General features: G+C 34.6%; 1 protein-coding gene across 7 annotated transcripts in view; it reads left to right on the top strand.

The window, feature by feature from the left end:
* Window positions 1-23,838, top strand: part of ATRNL1 (attractin like 1) — a 765,177-nt gene that overhangs the window by 111,618 nt on the left and 629,721 nt on the right. For all 7 annotated transcript variants that reach the window (XM_049645843.1, XM_049645837.1, XM_049645839.1 and 4 more), the window contains one exon: window positions 15,284-15,438. In XM_049645843.1, the coding sequence (XP_049501800.1) occupies window positions 15,284-15,438 (155 nt within the window). The remainder of the gene's footprint in view (window positions 1-15,283; window positions 15,439-23,838) is intronic.

A 23,838-nucleotide genomic window follows, 5' to 3' on the forward strand; every position in this document is an offset into this window, starting at 1 on the left:
TTTTTAAATCTGGGACAATTTCAGTCTTTATTTTGAAGAATGTACCCAATTTGGGATGATTCCTTAGGATTAGTTTCAGGCACCAAAATGTGTCATTCTAAGGTTTTTTTTGAAAAATAATTTTTATTGAGATATAATTTGTATACCATAAAATTTTCCATTTTAACCATTTTAAAAATGTACAATTAAGGGTTTTTGGTGTATTCATGTTTTACAACCATCATTACTAATACCAGAGTATTTCTGTCATCTCAGAAGAAATCACATACCTCCCTAAACACTCTCTTTTCATCTCTTAGAAACCATTGATCTACTTTCTGTCTCTAGATTGGCCTATTTGTGATATTCATATAAAGGTAATATACAATATGTGGCTTTTTGTGTCTGGTTTATTTTACTTTGCATAATGTTTTCAGAGTTCCTCCATGCTGTGATATGTTTGAATACTGCACTGTTTTGTATAGCTGAATAATATTTCATTGCATGAATATAGCACATATTGTTTATCCACTCATGAGTTGATGTACATTTGGGTTGTTTTCACTTTAGGATATCATGAATGAGGCTGCTATGAACATTCCTGTAGAGGGTAATTTTATATATTGGTTAAAGTGGTTAAAATGGTTCCAGTTTTCTCAACTGTAAAGACACAGTTTTTCCTTTATAAATTAATAAACACCTGAGGAGAGATACTTTTAGATTATGTAAGTATTCTGTTTTTTATTAAAAACTTTTACCTAATAATTTTAGCATCCACTGAACATTCATGTGTGAAAGTTATTACTATCATGGTTACTGAATGGTGATATCTTGTTTTATTATTCCTTCTAAATTCCCCCTGATTTTTTCTTCACCTAAAGAATTGTATGAATTGACCAATTTTTATTTTATCCAATGTTTTATAATCTATTGCTCTTCTTCTCTATTTTGTTGCTCAAACTGTCCCAGATTTGGGCTGTATGAGCTTCTTTTAGTGTGGCTACTGTCCCCCTTTAGACATGTCCCCATTGTTCTTTGTGCACTCATCCACTTTCTGGCACACATGCCAAAAAATTCCATGCATGTCTTGTTAATTCCTTGCTGGAATAAGTAATTTCCTCAAGGAATCCACATTTTTTAGTGAAGAATATTGTTTAGAAACCAACATTAGGGCACTGGCTTGTTTATTGCTTTTTGATGTATTTACAGATCATCTCAGAAGATAGAGCCAGGAAATATGCAAATGTACATATTTGTATCTTATTTATAGATATATGTGTACATCTGTATCTCTATGCATCTGTCTGTCTAAATTGCATAATGATGCTGTACAACATCACATTATTCTTGCTTTCCTCTCTTTCATATTTGTAGATCCCTTCTGACAATGAGAAACCTAGATCAAAAGATAACTCTGATTTCTTTCATTGGAATTTTGTAATTTTTCTCATATAGCTATATATATATATTTTGTTAGATTTATACCTATTTTATTTTTTTGGTGCTAATATGAATAATGTGTGTCTTTAATATCAAGTATTCATTGTTCATTGCTGGTATATAAGAAAGTAATGGATTTTGATTTATTAACTTTGTATCCTCAGCCTTGCTATACCAGGAATTTTGTTGTTGATTCTTTGGGATTTTCTACATAGATAATTATGTCACCAGTGAGCAGACTGTCTTATTTGTTTCCATTTTGTATATCTTTAATTTCCTTTTCTTATCATATTGCATTGGCTAGAACTTTCAGTGTAGTGTTGAATAGGGGTGGTTTTGCCTTGTTACTTTTCTTAGAAGGAAAGAATCTAGTTTCTCACCATTAAGAATGATTTTTTTTGTAGATGTTCTCTATCAAGATGAGGAAATTCCCCTCTATTCTTAGTTTGCTGAGAGTTTTTATCATGAATCGATATTGGATTTCGTCAAATTATTTTTCTGTATCTGTTGATATGAACAAAGGATTGTTATTCTTTATCCTACTGATGGGATAGATTACATCACTTGACCTTCAAATATTTAATCATCCTTGCATATGTGGATAAATCCTATTTGCTTAATCATTACATTAAAACTATTTTCAGCTTAAGTTTCTCTATGGTAGCTGAATATTTTTTCCTTGATCCATGTATTTCCTTTATTATTTACTATATAGTATTTATTTTGTAAAAAGCAATGATAGACCACTAGTTTTTAAAAGGAAAATATGCTCTATTTGTTTAAAACATTCAACTTTAAAATCCTCTATATTTGACAGTGGTATAATTTTAAATCTATAGATGTCTTTTGTAACCAGAAAGGCTTAGGAGAGAATGGGAGTCAAAATTTCTAGGTGAAGCCATCTATGGTAACTTATTACAAAACCTCAATATTTTCTTTTAATATAGCCTTAGTGAGATGTAATTCATATACCATAAAATCCACCCATTTAAAGTAAACAGTTCAATGGTTTGGGGGCACCTGGGTGGCTCAGTCAGTTGAGTGTCTGACTCATGATTTCAGCTTAGGTCATGATTTCATGGGATTGAGCCCCATGTTGGGCTCTGCACTGACAGTGCAGAGCCTGCTTGGGATTCTCTCTCTCCTCTCTGGTCCTCACCCTGCTCATGCTCTCTCTCTCTCTCTCCCTCTTTCAAATTAAATAAATAAACATAAAAAAATAAAGTATACAATTCAGTGGCTTTTAGTGTATTCACTGAGTTGACCAATCATCACAATTTTAGAACCATTTTATACCTGCAAAAGGAAACCCTATACGTATTATCAGTGACTCCTCATTTCCCCTCAAAATCACAGCTTTAGGTAAGCACTATTCTTCTTTCTGTTTCTATAAATTTGTCTTCTGGGCCTATAAATGAGATGACACAAAATGTGTGTGTGAGTTTTTTTTTTATAATGGACTTCTTTAAGCATAAGAAAAAGCATGATCTCAAGGTTTATTCATAAGGTAACATGAATCAGTATTTAACTCCTTTTCTTTGTCAAAATATTTTCCATTGTATGGATATACCACATTTTATTTATGTATATATATCAGCTGTTGGAAATTTGGGTTGTTTCTGCTTTTTAGCTATTGTTAAGAATACTTCTGTGAACATTTATGTACAAGTTTTTGTGGAGAGGTTTTTCATTTCTTTTGGGTATATATCTAGGAGTGGATTTGCAAGCTCTATAGTTACTCTATGTTTAAACTTTTGAGGAACTGCCAGACTGTTTTCCAAAGTGGGTGCACCGTTTTACATTCCCATCAGAAGTGTATGAGGATTCCAGTTTCTCCGCATCCTTGTCAACACTTGTTATTGTCAAGCATTTTGATTACTGCCACTCTTGTGGGCAGTAGTATCTCATTGTAGTTTTGATTTGTGTTGCTATAATAGCTATTCATATTGAGCATCTTTTCATGTGCTCATTGGCTATTTACATTTCTCTCTTGGAGAAATGACTATTAGGATCCTTTCCCATTACTTACTTTGTGTTAGGAAGGCTTTATATTTTCTAGATGTAAGTCCTTTATTAAATATGTGAATTGAAAATATTTCTCCCATTATGTGTGTTATTTTTCACTTAGTTTACAGTGTCCTTTGAAACTCAAAAATTTTTTAATTTTCATGACATCCAGTTTATTGTGTATTTTGTCACTTACACTTTTGGTGTCATGTCTAAGAATCTGTTGTCTAACCCAACTCCAGGAATAATTACTTCTGTGTTTTCTTCTAAGAGTTTTATATTTGAGTTCTTACATTTAGGCCTTTTATCCATTCTGAGTTAATTATTGTCTATATTGTGAGAGAGGAGCTTTTTTTTTCTCCTTGTAGATGTCCACTTGTCCCAGCACTATTTGAAAGAGTATTCTTTCCTTTATTTGAATTTCCTTTTCTTTCAATTGGCTATTATGGTTCCTTGAATTTCCATATGAATTTTAAGATCAGTCTGTCAATTTTAAACAAAACAAAACAAAAACTCCAGCTGGGATTTTTATAGGGAGTGAGATGAATTTGTAGACCAATTTGGAAAGTATGGCTATCTTAACAATATTTTTTTTCCAATTCATGAAAACAGGCTATCCTTCCATTTATTTGGGCCATCTTTAATTTCCTTCCTCAAACTTTTTTAATTTTTATTTATTTATTTTTTAATTTTATTTTTTAATTTTTAAAAATTTACATCCAAATTAGTTAGCATATAGTGAAACATTGATTTCAGGGGATTCCTTAATGCCCCTTACCCATTTAGCCCATCCCCCCTCCCACAACTCCTCTAGTAACCCTCAGTTTGTTCTTCATATTTATGAGTCTCTTCTGTTTTGTCCCCCTCCCTGTTTTTATATTATTTTTGCTCCCCTTACCTTATGTTCATCTGTTTTGTCTCTTAAAGTCCTTACATGAGTGAAGTCACATGATTTTTGTCTTTCTCTGACTAATTTCACTTAGCATAATACCCTCCAGTTCTATCCACATAGTTGCAAATGGCAAGGTTTCATTCTTTTTGATTGTCGAGTAATACTCTGTTGTTGGAGTATATATACTCCATTGTATATATATACCACCTCTTCTTTATCCATTCATCCACCGATGGACATTTGGGCTCTTTCCATACTTTGGCTATTGTTGATAGTGCTGCTATAAACATGGGGGTGCATGTGTCCCTTCGAAACAGCACACCTGTATCCCATAGATAAATGCCTAGTAGTGCAATTGGTGGGTTGTCGGGTGGTTCTATTTTTAGTTTTTCGAGGAACCTCCATACTGTTTTCCAGAGTGGCTGCACCAACTTACATTGCCACCAACAATGCAAAAGAGATCCTCTTTCTCTGCATCCTCACCAACATCTGTTGTTGCCTGAGTTGTTAATGTTAGCCATTCTGACAGGTGTAAGGTGGTATCTCATTGTGGTTTTGATTTGTATTTCCCTGATGATGAGTCATGTTGAGCGTTTTTTCATGTGTTGGTTGGCCATCTGGAGGTCTTCCTTGGAGAAGTGTCTATTCATGTCTTTTGCCCATTTCTTCACTGGATTATTTGTTTTTTGGGTGTTGAGTTTGATAAGTTCTTTATAAATTTTGGATACTGACCCCTTATCTGATATGTTGTTTGCAAATATCTTCTCCCAGTCTGTCGGTTGCCTTTTAGTTTTGCTGATTGTTTCCTTTGCTGTGCAGAAGCTTTTTATTTTGATGAGGTCCCAGTAGTTCATTTTTGCTTTTGTTTCTCTTGCCTCCACAGACGTGTTGAGTAAGAAGTTGCTGCAGGCAAGATCAAAGAGGTTTTTGGTTTTTAGTTTTTACAGTATAGGTGTTATACTTTGTTAAATTTATTCCTAAATATTTTATTCTTTTTGATACCATGGTAAATTGAGTGTTGATTATTTTTATTTTACAATTTTGCATTCCTAGTGTGCAGAAATTCAATTGAGTTTTATATATTTTTCCTTTACCCTAAAAATTTGTTAAACTCATTTATTATTTCTAATAATTTTTTGTGGATTCATTAAAACTTCTGTATACAAGATCATGTCATCTGCAACTAGCAAGAGCTTTACTTCTTCCTTTCTAGTTTGGATACCTTTTATTTCACTTTCTTGCCTATTTCCCTTTCTATAATGTGTAGTAGAATGTTGAATAGAATTGGCAAGAACAGACGTCTTTGTCTTGTTCCTGATCTTAGGGGGAAAATTTTAGCCTTTAACCATTAAGTATCATGTCAGCTGCTCTTACTTTTTTTTCTTAAATAGATATCACTTATATTAGATTTCTATGGTTGCTATAACAAATTAGCACACACACACACACACATACACACACGTGCACGCATACACACACACACACACACACACACACACACACACACACACACGTATTCTTTCACGGATCTGGAGGCCAGAAGTCTAAAATCAAAGTGTGAACAGAGGCATGCGCCCTCAAGAGGTGCTAGGGAAATTCCTTTCCTCTTTCAGTTTTTGTTAGCTGTCAGTATTTCTGGAGTTGTGGAGGAAATGTTCCATTGTCTGCCTCCAAGTTGTATTACCTCCTCCTCTTTTTTTGTGTGTCTTTTATAAGGACACGTCATTGGATTAAGGTTAGCTGCATAATCTGGAATGATCTCCTCTGCTCAAGATGCTTTGTTTAATACATTTGCAAAGACACTTTCTCCAAATAAGGTAACATTCATACGTTGTAAGGATTAAAACGTGGATATATCTTTTGGGGTGCAATACCATTTGGCCTTTATCAGGTTGAGGAATTTCCCTTCTATCCCTGTTTTGTTGGCTGCTGTTATCATGCATGGCTGTTAGGTTTTGTAAATAACTTCTCCTGTATCTTTTGAGATTATCATTTAGTCTTTTTTCTGTATTCTATTAATATTGTGTGTTACATTGATTTTCAGATGTCAAGCCAATTACGCACTCTTGGGATAATCTCCACTTGGTCATGGTGTATAATTCTTTTTATATGTTACTGGTTTTGATTTGCTAGTATTTTGTTTAGGATTTTTGTGTCTCTTTTCTAAAAGAATATTAGTCTGTAGTTTTCTTGTGATATTGTTGGTTTAGGTATAAGATTCCTACTTTCTCATAGAATGAGATGAGTAGTGTACCATCCTATTTTATATTTTTGAAAAATTTATGAACAATTCACATTATTCTTCTTTAAATACTTGCTAGAATTCACCAGTGAAGCCATCAGGCCTTCCCCCACCTTTTTTTTTTTTTTTTTCAAATTTCCTTGGTCTCTTTATTTGTTACAGGTCTATTCAGATTTTCTGTTTCTTATCTCAGTTTGGGTAGTTTGTATCTTCCTAGGACTTTGTTTATTTCATATTGTTGTTTGTATGTAGTTGTTTAGTATTGGATTATAGGCTGACTTATTTCTGTCAGATTGATATGTGCCTTCTTACTATCTTGATTTTAATAATTTGAGTTTTTCTCTTTTTATTCTTGTTTAGTATACCTAAGAGTTTGTCAATTTTTTGATCTTTTAAAAGAAAAAACTTTTCGCTTCATTGATTCTCTCTATTGTGTTTCCAGTCTACATTATATTCTTTCCTGTTCCAATCTTTATTTGTTTTTTTAATTCTTTTTTGCTATGGGCTTTTGATTTGCCCTTTTATCCAGTCTCTTAGGGTATAAGTTGAACTACTGAATTCTCATTTTGTCTTTAAATACACGTGTCTACAAATATAGATTTCCCTCTAAAGTATTGCTTTTGGTGTCTTCTATCTGTGTCTTGTCTTCATTTTCATTCATCTCAAAGTATTTTCTAATATGCTTATGATTTTTTCTTTGACCCACTTATTATTTTGAAGTGTTTCATTTCCACATATTTATGATTTTTCTCAAATAACTTTCTTTTTGTTTTAATTATTTTAATTCCATTATAGTTAACATACAGTGTAATTTTAGTTTCAGGTGTACAATACAGTGATTCAAAACTTACATACATCACCCGCTGCTCATCACAAGTGCACCCCTTCATCCCCATCACCTGTTTCACTCATCCCCCCCCATCCACCTCCCCTCTGGTTTGTTTATTCTATGTATGTTCTCAGTTTGTTTTCTATAGTTAGTAGTCTGTTTCTTGGGGTACCTTGGTGGCTCAGTTGGTTAGGTGTCCAACTCTTGGTTTGGGCTTGGGTCATGATCTCCTAGTTTGTGAGGTTGAGCCCACGTTGGGGCTGCAGTTAGCAGCACGGAGCCTGGTTGGGATTGTCTCTCTCCTCTCTCTCTGCCTCTTCCCTGCTTTCACATTTTCTCTTTCAAAATGGACAAAAAAACATTAAAAAAGAATGAGTCTTTCTTGGTTTGTTTCTCTTTTTTTCCTTTGCTTGTTTTTTTTTTTTTAATGTTTTAAGTGTTTATTTTTGAGAGAAAGAGAGAGAAAGAGAGAGAGAGAAAGAGAGAGACAGAGACAGAGAGAGACAGAGAGAGACAGCACGAATAAGGGAGGGGCAGAGAGAGAGGGAGACACAGACTCCGAAGCAGGCTTCAGGCTCCAAGCTATCAGCACAGAGTCAGACGCACTCACGAACCGTGAGGTCATGTCAGCTGAAGTTGGACGCTCAACTGACTGAGCCACCCAGGGGCCCTGCTTGTTTTGTTTCTTAAATTCCACATATGAGTGAAATCATATGGTATTTTCCTTTCTCTGACTGACTTATTTCACTTAGCATTATACTTTCCAGCTCCATCCATGTCATTGCAAATGGCAAGATTTCATTCTTTTCTGTGGCTGAATAATAGTCCATCATACGCACACTCACGCATGCACACAACTACACCCCACGTCTTCTTTATTCGTTCTTCAGTTAATGGACACTTGTGCTACTTCCATAATTCGGTCATTGTGTCTCAAATAACTTTCTATTACTTATTTTTAATTTCATTCCATTGTAGTTAGAGGGCATACTTTGTATATTAATCTTTTTAAATTTATTGAGGTTTATTTTATGACCTAGTATATAGTCTGTCTTAGAGAATGTTACCTACACAGGTAACTGTGTATATTGGTGGTGTTGGCTGTGGTGTTCCTCATAATGTCTGTAAGGTTCGTACTAGTCAGATGTATTTCCTTGTTTATCATATAGTTCAATTCATTTTTGAAAGTTAGTATTGAAGGTTGCTACTGTTATTATTGACTTATCTGTTTCTTCTATTATGTCCATTTTGCCCCATTTTGGGGGTGTTCTGTTGTAAAGTCATATGTGTTCATAATTGCTAGACCTTTGTGATGGAATGGTCCTTTTATCACTATGAAATATTGCTATTGAAGTCTAGGAACGTTTTTGTTTTAATGTCTGTTTTGTTTGATGTTATAGCTACTACAGCTTTCTTATGTTTATTGTCTGCATAGAATATTTTTCTATCCTTTTTCTTTCAATATATTTGCACCTTTCAATCTAAAGTATGTCTCTTGGAGAGCATATAGTTGGCACCTGTTTTTTTTTTATCCTGTCTCACAATCTCTGCCTTTTATTTGTATATTTTAATAGCTTCAATTTAGTGTTATTTTTGATATATTTGAATTATCTGCCATTTTACTCTTTCTTAAATATCTCATTTGTTATTGTGGATAATAATGCTTTTTGTTACTCTTTTTTATTGCTCTTCCTATTAGATATTTTCTAGTGTAACATTTTAATTCTTTAATGGTTGTTAAAATAATTATTTTAAAATGTTACTTGTTTAGTGTTGGTTTAGGGCTTATCATATATATCTTATCAGAATATACTTCAGACTTCTACTAACTCAGCTGCAGGGGAATATAAAAATGTTTCTTTTTTAGAACTCTGTTCTCTTTTTCGTCTTTTTTTTGTGGTATGATAACTATATATATGTGTATATGTATATGTATATATATATATATAATCTATATATGTTACAAACTCAACAATATATTGTTATTATACTAATTTTATATACTTTTGTATCTCAAGGAGATAGAGTATAAGGAAGAGCAAGTATATATTTCTTATGTAAACTTGCTATTAAATACTTTTTTGTGTTTCTTTTTCATTTGTTCTTGTTGATTTATATTACTATTTGGCATCATTTTCTTCAACGGAGTTTTGCTTCCCTCCGTCACTTTGCTGTTATTGTCAAATATATTACATTTCTATATGTTTTAGGTCCAGCAATGCACTTGTATATGTGTTGTTTTATAACGATTGTTTTTCCTTTCTAGCACTCTGGATTGATATACCTGATCCAAAACTGAACAACTTCTTTTAGTATATTGTAAGGAGGATTTTCTCCCCAAAAATGTGTTAATTTTTGTTCATCTTGTAATGTCTTCATTCTGTTCATTTTTGAGAGGTAATTTTATAAATATAAGATTCTTGGTTGACATTGTTTTCCAGATTTCTTGAGGTATAATTGGCAGATAAAAATCATGTATTGTGTATATGTGATGTTTAGATATATATACACGTGAAACGATTATCATAGTCAAGCTAATTAACATACCATCATCTTACATAGTTCCTGTTTTTTTGTGTGTATGGTAAGAATGCTTACAATGCACTGTCGTAGCAAATTTCAAGTATACAATATAGTCTTATTAACTAGAGTAACCATGCTGTATATTAGATCTTCAGAGCTTATTTATCTTACATAACTGAAATATTGAATGCTTTGACCTATATCTTGCCCCCCCCCCCCCCCCCACATTGGGTCCCCCAGCTCTTGTAAACCACCAGTCTACTCTGCTTTTTTGAGCTTGACTTCTTTTTAGATTCCACATATAGGTGAGATCATGCAGTATTTGTCTTTATTTCACCTGGCATAATACTCTCCAGATTCAGGGGCACCTGGGTGGCTCAGTTGGTGAAGTGTCCCATTTCAGCTCAGGTCATGATCCTGTGGTTTGAGAATTCAAGCCCCACATCAGGATCTCTGCTGTCTGTGCAGAGCCTACTTTGAAGCCACTGTCTCCTTTCTCTCTGCCCTCTCCTGCTCATATTCTCTCTCTCAAAAAATAAATAAACATTAAAAAGTATTCTCCAGATTCATCCATGTTGTTGTAAATGGCAGGATTTCCTGCTTTTATTTTATTTTATTTTATTTTTTTTTTATTTTTTTTTTTAATTTTTTTTTCAACGTTTTTTATTTATTTTTGGGACAGAGAGAGACAGAGCATGAACGGGGGAGGGGCAGAGAGAGAGGGAGACACAGAATCGGAAACAGGCTCCAGGCTCCGAGCCATCAGCCCAGAGCCTGACGCGGGGCTCGAACTCACGGACCGCGAGATCGTGACCTGGCTGAAGTCGGACGCTTAACCGACTGCGCCACCCAGGCGCCCCAGGATTTCCTGCTTTTAAAAGGCTGAATATATGTATACATTTTCATTGCTGACTAACATTATGTATGTATGTGTGTGTGTGTGTGTGTGTGTATATATATATATTACATTTTCTTCATTTACTTACTGGTGGACACTTAGGTTATTTCCATATCTTGGCTACTATGAATAATGCTTCAGTGACCATGAGAATGCAGCTATATCGTTGAGATACTGATTTCATTTCCTTTGGACATACACCCTGAAGTGGGAATTCTGGATTATATGGTAGCTCTTGGTAGTTCTGGTTTTAACTGTTTGAGGAAGCTCTATACAGTTTTCCAGTTGATTATTCCAATTTACTTTCCCACCTTTTACTCCACAGCCTCAGCAACAGTTGTTATTTCTTATCTTTTGATTATAGCTATTCTAATAGGTGTGAGGTGATATCTCATTTTGGCTTTATTTGCATTTCCATGATGATTAGGGATGTTGAGCACTTTTTCATTTATGTGATGGCAGTCTGTGTGTCTTCTTTGGAAAAACGTCTATTCAACATCATTTGTCTATTGTTTAATTGGATTGTTCTTTTTTTTTTCTGTTGAGTTATATGAGTTTTTATATATTTTGGATATTATATTTTCTCCATTCTGCAAAACCAAGCCCAGTGTTGAGGGCCTCCCATTTTTTTCCCCTTGGGAAGTGCTTGAAGTGTTCAGGGTTATGCATCTTCTTCCCGTGCAACAGGGTTGAGCCAGCTGTGTGTACTCATGAGCCATGTGCAGAAGTCACGTGTGCCACGTGGGGGAGGGAATTATGGATCGCTGGGGACATGTCTGTGCTATTTGAGGTATGTTTGCAGGTGATGTATCATAAGAAGTTCATGGATGGGCCTCTTGGTAGAGTTCATGAGGTGATTAGTAGAAACCTTAGCTCTTCGCTGAGTTTTGTGCCCTAGTCACTGTGAGTGCCCTTTTTCTTCCTCTGCCAGTCCTCTCATAGTTCTGGGTGGGGTGAGAAAGAAGCGGTCTTGTTGGACATAATCCAACTTGGCTGTGGCAGATAGACACATACTATGCTGTCATTGCCCCTGTGGGAGTAATTGTAAGTTGAAGGGGTTTCTCCTGGGAGTGCTGTTTTTGCCTTGAGGTGGGGGGGGGGGGTGTGATGTGGTAATGTGAAACTGTTCTTACTCTCTTGCGTCCTCCTATTCTTGGAAGTTTTGCTCTAAGTGGTCCTGAGACTTCTCTCTGGACTTCTGGGCTCCCACAAAGGTGCTCTTGTCTCTACGTGAGCTGATAAAAATCTGTTTTTGTGGGAGGATGAGGTCAGAAAACTCTTATTCCATCATCCTACATAGGTCCTGTTTTTTCACATTTTTTTCATTCAGCACACTGCATTCGTTTGCATATGTTATCGTTTCCAATCCCAAGTTGGCTGTATGTCCTGTTGGGTTTCTCTTGTATGCAAAAGCATCATCTTCCTCTTGCTGTTTTTATGATTTTCTCTTTCTTTGTGGTCTTCAACATTTTTACTGTTTTATGTCTGAGTGTGGTTCTTTGTTTTTTTCCTACTTGGATTTCATTGAGTGTTTTGGATGTGTATGTTAGTGTTTTTCATCAAATTTAGGAAGTTGTCAGACATTATTTCTGAAAAATTTTTACCACTCTCTCCTCTGCATTAGTGTTCTCAGTAAATGCATGTTGTGGCCATTAATGGCACTCCACATTTCTTACAGGCCCTTCATTTTCATCTCTGTTCTTCAGATTGCTGAATCTCTTTTTCCTACTTTCTACTTCAGTGATTTTTTTTTCTTCTGCTTGCTGAAATTTACTGTTTACCTCTCCCATAAATTTAAAAATTTTAATTATTACACTTTTTAACTTTTTGGTGATTTCTGTATCTTTGTTGTTTTATATTTGATAAGGCATTGCCATATTTTCCCTTACTTCTTTAAATCTTGATGTCTTTAAGACTGAACATACTTGTAATAGCTGCTTTGAAGACCTTTTGCTTCATCGGACTTCTGGGGCCTCAAAAGCAATTCTGTTGCCTGATTTTTCTGTGTGTATAGGTTACTCTTTCTTATTTCATCGCATGTTATAATTTCTCCTGAAAGCTGAACATTTTACATAATATAGCAACTCTGGGTCCTGATTTTTCTCCTTTTCTGCAACTGTTGTTTGTTTAGTGACTTTGCTGAACTGTTTCAGTGAAGTCTTTTTCTTCCTCCAGTGGATCCTCTGATGCTGCTCCTCCCAGGAGGCAGCCTGGGGTGCCCCAAATCACCCCTGGGTGAGGGTAGTTTTAGCAGGGTTCTCTTGGACTTTTCCTTCTGACCTCTCTGGTGAGCTGAGTGTATTACACCCACCTGCTTGTCACCACTAACTGTTGACTGATTGCTGTAGTATTCTCAACAATGCTCTGGGGCATTAATTGCTTCATAGTCTGTTTGAATTCAGTGTCCATCCCTTTTCAGGGGCAGTCTTTATGAGGCCAGTCTTAGGGATTCTGACCCTCGTAGGGCTCTTCTTAGCTGTCTTTTTCCCTGCTTCTCTCTGGTGAACTTCTGTCTGTTCTACGTTTGAGCTTATTGTTCTCATGGAGCTGCTGGCTGTCTCAGTTGCTTACGACCAAAACCTCCGTTGTTTTTTTGAGTGCCCTTTAGGCTCGGAGTTTCCCCCCTCTTGTTACAAATAAACTCAGTTCCCTTGGGAGAGCTGTGGCACTCTTTTTCTTAGTCTGCCTCTCCCTGGTGTGGGGCAGGGTGAGACTCAGTGCCAGTACTTTCGAATTGTAGGTGGGTCAGTGGCTTGTCCTTTCTGGAGTGATAACACTGTGTTATGTGCAGGGCACTGGATGGGGATGGTGGCCTTTGCTCTTCTCAGCTTTCATGTAACTTCTGCCCTGTGACTGATGTGGGGTAAAGAGTTACTGGCCCTCTTAGCCTCCTAGGCCTGATGTATAGCTTGCACTAACGAATGAGGGCTAGGAAGAGGATGAGCATTCAGACCTCTCCTGCTTTCTCCTTGAATGGAGTTTCTACCACCAGAGTTGGGGGCCATGAGCAGTATTGTCTGCCTGCTGTTCCTGGTTAGATATCCATGGCCTAGAGAAGGAGCTTTCTCTGTTATTATCTTTACCCACCTGGGGTTCAACTTATTTATCGTTGAACTGCAGAGGGAGGGTGCAGACACAGGGAAGGATGACAGCAGATAACGGGTCAAATATCATGGACTGCTGCCGTTCTTATTGAAATTTAGTAGATACTGAAATTGAGTAAATATTTATTGGTTGTAGGGTGCCTGGCCCACCCAATGGAAGAGCATGCAGCTCGATCTCAGGGTTGTGAGTTCAAGCGCCATGTTGGGTATACAGATTGCTTAATAAATAAACTAAAAAAAAATTTTTGTTTTGCTTTTTGCTAAATTTTTCTGAGAACTTAAATGTCGTTTTTGTAACTTTTGCCAATTATAGTTCTTTTCCGATACGGTTTGTGGAACTTCTCATATTGCCATTCTGGAAGTCAGCTCCATATTCTTTAGCCGTTAATTGCTATAGGTTTTTGAGATATATATAGTATTTGTACCTTACTTACTATACTATATGTACTAGGTTTACATTCTGATTCTTTTTTAGTAGTAGTGCTTTTTATTTTAGAAAACTTACAAGGTATTGACTCATATGTCTTGCAGCTTTATTATACAGCGATACATTAAAGTGAAATATAATTGTGAGCATATGTTTATAGTACTTTCTCTTAGTTAATTTTTCCTTGAACATTTATATTAATTTAATGTTTCTAAAAATACACATGATTTTACACAACAATATGGATATATCTCAAAAACGATCTTGAGCAAAGGAATGTACACACAAATGAGTACTATGTATATGATTTTACTTTATAAAGTACAAAGAAAAAAATACAAATATAACAGACAATCCTAAAATTTGTGTGGAGCCACAGAAGAATCAGAATAGTGGTAATATTCTTTTAAAAATATATCTCAGTAGTGTTTACTTAGTTGTGTTCATCTTGTGAAAATTCATTGAATTTTAGACTTATGTGCACTTTTATGCATGTTATATTTAAGAACTTAGATAATATATTATGAGATCCATATGAATTATTAGTTTTAACTGAATACAATTGAGAGTAAATTTACTATATTCAACATTCTATTTACTTTGGTATTTAAAATTGGTGGTACTTTGGTCCTCTAGTTTTAAGGACACTTGTTTCCTACTTTTATAAATGAAATAAAAGTTCATAATATACATTACTATAAAATCATGAACAACTATGTTTAATATTGTTGTTTCCTCAAAGCATTTTAAGATACTGTGCATCTCAAAAGACTTCAAAAATATTGAAATTTAGAGGCCATTTATGAGTTATTAAAAAATAAAGCATGTTATTTTCACAATTCTAAGTAAAATTCTATATGCAAGTTAGACCCTTTATATAATATATATAATCAGGGAGGTCTTTTTATCCTGTGTAATACATTTTTAAATTTTATCCTGTAGGACTATTTTGAAAGAAAGTGGGTTTGCCAGATATCTTCATTCAGCTGTTCTTATCAATGGAGCTATGCTTATTTTTGGAGGAAATACCCATAATGACACTTCCTTGAGTAACGGTGCAAAATGTTTTTCTGCCGATTTCCTGGCATATGACATAGGTATGTATCTGTTAGGATTGTACATAGTAGGAAATATCAGCAATTTGTCATGTAGAGATTCTCAAATAATATTAATCAATAGCATGTGTATATGTCATTTTAGAGATAAATTCAGAGATAAATTCCAGGAGAACAGACATTCTAGGTTTGAATGTCCTTTTTGAAGGCTTTGTGTAATGTATCCCTATGTGAGCAATTTATCAGTCTGTTGAGTTTGATTGTTGCCATATTAGTTTTGATAATAGGTAGATAATGGAGCACTGTCAAGTTATATAAATTACAAATAGTAGGAATGCAAGCATTCTAGAGTTAGTGGGTATGAGCAAAGATGCATTTAAATCAAACACACCAGATATAGTTACTTGGTGTAGGAAGACGATAGAAGTCTAGACACAATAGAGCTAAAGAAGTAAGATCTGGGGACAAGATGGAAACCCAGAACATACCTAGGAATGAAAGTAAAGTATCTAAATAAGAATCTTTTCCAGAGAACCAGAAATACAGTGCATTTTACAGTTCACTTGATTTTAATTATGCTATCTGTAGTCCTATCAATTTCTAAATATTAAATGAATGTATTTTTTGAAATACTAAATTTAGCTACCCAGTAGACTATTATAGTGAAAACATTTCTGTGTATCATTTTATAGATAAAGCCTAGTTGATATTTAAAATATGTTTAGCCGTAGTTCAGAGCTCTTTTAATTGGTGGTATAATGTAATAAACCAATTTTAAGCTATTAAGAAACATTCTGATAAATTAAGAGACCAAAGAATAACACATTTTATAGATTTAAGAGGTTTCTTTTGCTCTTGAAGATCATAAAGACACATAGTCTACTTTGAAAAATTATTTCAAGTGGTGGCATATAAAGAAGTTATACCTATTAATATGAGATTTGATTTTATACTATGCATTTGGAAGGATATTCCTACTGATAAAAATAAACATGCTTTTTAACTCTAAACTATGTGTGTATCTTTCTGTGATTAATTATTAAAAAGAATCCACTGCCTTTAGGATTTTTAGATTCTAAATAATTAAATATTTACCTTTTTGGACTAATAATTTGAAGTGATGATTTATGATCAAAATTGGATCGTCTTGGCTTTTAGAAGGCTTGTAAATCAGTGCTGAGATCCCGAAAAATGGATTAAATGACGTAGTGAATCTAGGCTCCTTATTATGATCTGTCATTGCCAGGCTGGGACCGTCCACATATTGTTTCGGCTGTGGTGATGAGACAGCAAGCTTATTTCCTTGGAAGTAGATGGTTTGTTTCCCTTTTATGAATAAAAATCCTAGAAAAGTGTAGAGTTTTGTTGTTATTGTTAAAAATCTATGAATTGACATTTTGAAACTTTCAAGAAGTTTCTTTAGGGAATTTCCACCTAATGTCTCTACTTTAATGAAGAAATTAATGTTGAGCTATTTTGTAGCTGACGTTTTGAGAAATTATTTTTATTTCTTCCATATTGTTCAAGATTATTATATTTTAGGTTTTATGTATCAAAACAGCTTACCTAGGTGAAAAACATTAGAGGTGTTAGTTTCAGAGAGGCGGGAGAGACAAAGGGAGAGAGGGGGAGAGAGAGAGAGAGAGAGGGAGAGAGATCAGATTATCATTCTAATTATTTGTTAAGTGTATGTAAGAATTAGATACTATGCTAAGGGCTTTGCACACAACATCTTAACCTCTCTAGTAACTTTGTAACAAGGTGTTAATATATTGGTTTCCAGAATATTAAGCAGATGAGAGAAAAGGGAATTTACCCAAAGCCATGCAGGCAGCAAGTGGTACGTATAGCTTTTGTAACTTGCTGTAGTCGTACCGCTTGACTACCACATGATGCTGGTTTTTTTTTTTTTTTTTTTTTTTTTTTTTTTTTTTTTTTTTTTTTTTGGTCCATTGTATGCTCTTAATTTTGGCAACAAATTATCAGACACCTATGTTTAATAATATTTCTTAATGCTGTAGAATGATAGAAGCAGATATCAGTTTCATTTTTCAAGCAAATTGTTCAAATGGAAGGAAGAACAACATTTTAAACAGTATTATATTTTAACATAGCAGTAACAATTAACAAAGCATTAACAACATTAACAACAAAAATGTAAAGCAACCATATAATTCAACATAGGACAAAAGTATTTTGTTTTATCTCATTTGATTATTATTTGTGCAGTTCCCAGTAAAGTTCTCCCCCCAAATCTGTTATTATTCTCTTGGGTTTGTGGCATCAAAGCCTGAAATATTTTCCTGGAAAAAATATTTTTTTTATATTTCAGAAAATGTATTCCAGAACAATTGTTTTTCCTTATAGAGTATATTTTTTTTGTGGAAATAAAATACAACCATTGTGTAATGAACCAACTGGAAAATAGATGTGTTTTGAAAAAAAGTCATGTTCCTAAATTTTCTCTTTAGCATATTACCCTTGGACTTTTATGTCATATTTACCTGGAATGCCTTGAGGAGCTAATTGATTGCTTTGCATTTTGTGATGTTTAAATAAATAGGAATATTTGTGCCATTTAATTTTTCATTGCTCCAAAAAGTACTATTTCAATCTTACTGCCACAGTAATTTTTATAAAGTGAATATTGTTCATCTTTGAGGATATAACCTTGCCTTTACAGTTCTCGTTATATTATAGACAATAGATATGGAAGGCACATGACACTAACTTTTTAAGATGGCTGTACCTTGGCATCCCCTTTGAAGGCTGTAGGGAAAAAAAACCCCTAGATCTCTATAATCAGGTTCTCTTAGATCAGGCACTGGGCATCTATATTTTAAAAATAAGTAACCCAAGTGCAACTGGGAATAGACCAAGGGCTGGTGAATGGGACTGAATTAATTACAACATGTAGAATGATAATATTACCTAATGTTCTAGTCTGTAAATGTAGCTTGAAGTCAGATAACTTTGTTTTTTTTATTATTGTTAGTGGTATTATTATTGCTTTCAGAAAGCCACCATGACACCTTATTCATGGTAAAAATGATCTTTGTGGTAAAGATAACCTTCTGCTAAAGATGTCATAGAAAAACATGCCTCATGTTGATCTCATGTTACTAGACATTTGTACTTTGAAACTCTTTGGCTGTACAGAGTCCACATTATCCTACTAGTTAGTCTTCTAGGGTCAGTAGGAAAAAGGCATCAGGTTGTTTGTTAGTTTGTTTTTCACATCTGTAAAGTGTCAGTAGGTGGTTTGACTGGGGATTTCAACACTTGTAAGTGGGAGCTTGTCATGAATTGAAACATACCTTGAAATCGAACTGGATTTTGAGATAATATTTCAGAATCATCATATGAATAGCTATTACAAGAATTTTTGGTAGGCCTAACATATAATTGTGATGCTTTTAATTACAAATGGTAGTTGTTATTCTTCAATAAGAAAATTTACCCAGCGGTTAAGAAAATGTATAGAATTCTGAAACAAGATGAAGGACAACTCAGAGATACACTGATCATATTTTTTTCTCAAAAAGATAGTAGAAACATAAAAATGTGATTTCCTAGGTTAGATTATTTCAGAATAGGAGAGGGAGTAGGATTTCTATTAGAAATATATCTTGCAGAAAGCAGATATACTGAAACTGAAGCTGAAACTTTAAATCAGATTAAAATAATAAGAGTTTTCAAAATGTTATTTTATTTATTTATTTATTTTTATTATTTTTTTTAATTTTTTTTTTTTTTTTACATTTTATTTATTTTTGAGAAACAGAGTGAGACAAAGCGTGAGCGGGGGAGGGGCAGAGAGAGAAGGAGACAGAATCTGAAGCAGGCTCCAGGCTCTGAGCAAGCAGTCAGCACAGAGCCTGATGCGGGGCTTGAACCCACAAACTGTGAGATCATGACCTGAGCCGAAGTCGGATGCTCAACCGACTGAGCCACCCAGGCGCCGCTGTTATTTATTTTTTTTAAAGTAAGCTCTACATCCAGTGTGTGGCTTTAACTCACAACCCTGAGATCTGGAGTCATGTGCTCTACTGAGTGAGCCAGCCAGGTGCTCCAATAATAAGAGTTTTAAAAATAATTTTTTTGAGCGTGGCAGTTTCACTTATGATGTTAATTTCTTTGTACATAATTATTTAAAAACAAACTCAGTAAACAAAACTGAAAAGTAATTTCATATTTGCAGAAGTAATATTTTATTTGGTAATGTGTGAAAATGTATATAGTTAACCACATAGTTAAAGCACACTAAAGTTATAATTCACTGTACGCTTAAAAATCACTTGACTAGTTTACACAGCATAGCATGCATATTTTTGTACACCCCTGTAGAGTGTGTGTGCGTGTGTATGTGAGTGTACAATGGGTATAATTTTATAAGACCTATAATTTCATTAAAAATCATACTTAAATTAAAACATCTATTAAAAATTTTTTTTAAACATTTATTCATCTTTGAGAGACAGAGCGTGAGTGGGGTAGGAGCAGAGAGAGAGGGAGACACAGAATCTGAGGCAGGCTCCAGGCTCTGAGCTGTCAGCACAGAGCCCGACACAGGGCTTGAACTCACCAACCGTGAGATCATGACCTGAGCTGAAGTCGGACGCTTAACCAACTGAGCCACCCAGGCGCCCCTATAATTATTTAATTTTTTGAACACTTCAGCAAAACGATAAAAATTCCAACTTGCTTGATCTTTATGTTTAAAGCTATTTTCATTTTCTGGAAGTTATTTTATTCATATCTTTGCTAATCAACATCTCTCTATGGCGTTTGTTAAGTTCTTAGGGCTCTTCTTGGTGAAAGCAGCATGCTTTGCCTGGCCACCTGAAAGAATCTCTTTGTCCATCAGAAAACCTCTTAGAATTATTCACACATTTTTTTCACTGAATTTAGCCAACTACTGTATTTAACTTTACTGTATTTTTTGCTCAAGGGGTTCTTTTTCTTTCTATAATTTACTATTACATAGAGGAAATAGTAGCTTCTTCTTTTTAAGAAAGAGTCCAGTAAGTAAAGGAAGAAGTGACTTCATTTTGAGAAAAGGGAGAATATTTGTCAAATGTTTCCTATGGTACTTGGCACTTAACAAATGCTTTATAATATAATGCTGATAACACCTAATAACATCTGTGTAGTATATATTACTGTGTTCATTGATAGAGAAGAAACTAATTTAGCATGTTTAAACCCAAACTCACATAGGTCATAAGATTGTATATTCAGAATTTGAACCCAAGCCTAAGTTCAGATTTCTTTTGAATCTACCCTATAATTTGATACTGACTTTTTCCCTGATTTAACAAGAAAAAAATTTGAATGATCTTTAATTGGGAAAAAGGGATATAATATTTGTTAATGTAGCAAGACACTCAAAATTAGTTTTGTTAGGAGATTTAGAGCTAATCAGAATTGTAAAGTCTATTTGAATTTTATTGTACCTCCCCTCTCCAACAAATTAATCAGAAAGTAACGACCTCTGGATAGAAAATCAAGGAGAAAGAAAGGAATAATGAACAATAAATCTCCATTTCTCTTACCAGATCTACTAGCATTCTGAGAGATTATTTTAAATGCAAAAATTGCTGAATAAAGATTCTTGTAATAAATATAAAGTTGAACAGAAGTTTTCAAATGCCTTAACAAAATCCCAGGGGAAGAAAGGCAGGGGGAAAGCAGTCATGAATATAGAATCAAAATTTAAAAGAAATTGTTAGCAAATAGAACTCAACAGTGTTTCAAAAGTATATTAAATTATGACCAAATAGTAGTTATTCTAGGAATTCATGTATGATTCATTATCAAGGAATCTATAAATATCATTTATTACATCAAGACTATTTATGGAAGTCAACAGGAAATATCAATGTATATTAAAACCATAAAATCATTTCAATTAAGATTGAGAGTCAAATAGTGATACGCACTTTTCCTGACAGAGAATAAGAAACTAAATACATGGTTATTGAGTGAATGTCAGGGGACGAAATCCTGAGTGAAACTGTGGGTATGAATTAGATAACCTAGGAAAAGTGTGCACCTTTTACAACATTAAGAGGAGTTTTGACCTATGGGGGAAAAACCCAGTGAAGCACCATCGTTTAAGGGGCAGGTGGGAAAACATTTTTGGCAATATTTTCTATTATAATTTTTCTACAATATTTTCTATTATAAAAGTATACAAACCATTAATAGAAGTTTTACCCCATATCCATCTAGTTTTGAGTCTTGTATACACAATCTGTGTGTTCTTTTTAGTAATATGAATACTGACTTTTCAACTGGCATTTCAAGTGGATTATTAAAATAATCTTTAAGATGTGTTCTTAAAGTATTACAGATACATATTTTCATGAAAAGCATGAATATATATAGGAAAATTAGCTAATGAATATTCATTTTCCACCTGTAATATATTATGCATCATTGATAAAATAAACCAGTCTCTGAATTTCAGCATAAGTTCTTAATGTAAGTATGTGGCCTCTCATAGGTAGATAATTCCAGTAGTACAGTGTTCTGACTGCTGAAATGCGGGTTTGAGAGACTGATAACTCTAATTTCTTGATCTTCTGTGTATTGAGCGTATAGTTTGTAAATAAATATTTAGTACCTTGCAGTATAAGTTTTTTTATATCTATATTCTAGAGAGTATATTTTACTTTGGTTGTTAGTCCTATATGGCTTCTCTGTTGGCATGGAATAGCATTTCTGTCAGTTTTCATGATGTCAGTAGCCATGTGGGTTTTGCTTTCATTTGTGTAGACTTGAACTGTTTATAAAGTGATAATGACCTGAGTGCTCTGGAAATACACTGTCTTGGTAAGACATAACAGTTATAGATTGTAGTCAGATTAATAATATAACAGACTTTACAGTGTAAGAATGGGAATAGAGTACATGTAAACAAATTATATTAATTAAACATTGAGCTTTAAGGCATTTGAGAACTTCTACATCCTACAAGAAAACCAATGTGTGTTTTATTGTGAATCCTGATCAAGAATGTGAAAAATCAGCAACAGAATTCATACAGCTGAACATTCTGTTTTGTAGTTATTGAGGAAGCTGGAAGGGATAAGTTGAGAGTCTGTTTGTAACAACTGCTTCTATCTGTTTCTTTTCTCATTCTCTTGACAAGTCCTGGCGTGTTGGGCAAACATCAGCAAACATGAAAATGTCTATAAGTGCGAAAGTTGCTTACCTCAACAAGCTTTTCATAAGCTTGAAAGTTAAATCCGGTTATTCCTACATGGTTTTATGAATTAAAATGACTTGCCAGCAATTTTAAGAAACGGCAGAGGAAACCTCACATTTATTGTATTGTATCAGTCAGTATAGGTTAGGTTATACTGTGGCAACAAACAGTCCTGCCAGTTTGGGTTCTCTGGAAAGCACATTCAGAGACTGAGTTTAGTGTTCAGGGTGCTTATTAGGTCATTGGGATGAACAGCTATGAAAAGGAGGAGGCTGAAGCAGGATTAGACAGAAGGAAAAGTCAAGCAGACTTTAAGCGAAGGCTACATCCAATCCCAGGGGAACTCTGGAGTTGAAATGTCCATCAGAGTTGTCCTTTATTAGGACTTTTCATCACAGTTCATTCTTTGAGCTACTCAGTTTACTTTCAAATATATTTGCCAATATATATTTCATTCCTTGAGCTCCTCTACCATTTCAGTGACCAATTCTTAACAGGGAGACTTAGATTATTGCTTTGGCTTCTGCAGCTGGTCTCAGGGCTACAATTGATATTCGTCATGTCCCCCTGCAGTATTCTTTCTAAATATCCCTTATCCTCAGTTGGAATCTCTTCTGATCTCTGTGTCTTGTCCCGGACCCTTACCCTTGGGTCTTTGAGTCCTTGATCATCATATATCTTCTACTGTGGGTATTGAACTTACCCATTTACCATCACCCTTGGTGAGAGGATACCACAAAACACCTAAGTGGATCACCTGTGTATGAAACCTATTCCCCTGCCCTCATTTTGTAACCTCGGTCCTACTTCCCTTTGACAATCAAAGCCAATTATCCTTACCAATATGATGACTCCTTTTTTGCCTGCTTTCTGGTCCCTTGACACAAGGACCCTGAAATACCAAAGTGGCACTATAGCTTGTAGTTCAATGGGATATTGCTGTGGCCCCTGCCAGAGTATTTCTCCTTTGGGGAATAAAATCTCTAATCCTGCAGAGTCCAGATTTCCAGAATAAGAAGCACAAGCTACTCAACTGTATCAGTGAAAGTGAGGCCACTAGGAGTGGCTTTCACTCTTTGGGTTCCTGGACCTGTGTATTCTTCCTACTGGGGACAGAGGACCATTTAAAGTTGCTTAATTCCAAGGTTTATCCTGCATCCTGGTGCTTCAATTGTGCCTATCCAAAAACCCATCACATTGTGTTGTATGACCATGTATCACATGGTTAT

The sequence above is a fragment of the Panthera uncia genome, chromosome D2 (genome assembly GCF_023721935.1).
Source record: "Panthera uncia isolate 11264 chromosome D2, Puncia_PCG_1.0, whole genome shotgun sequence".
NCBI classification, from domain to species: domain Eukaryota; kingdom Metazoa; phylum Chordata; class Mammalia; order Carnivora; family Felidae; genus Panthera; species Panthera uncia.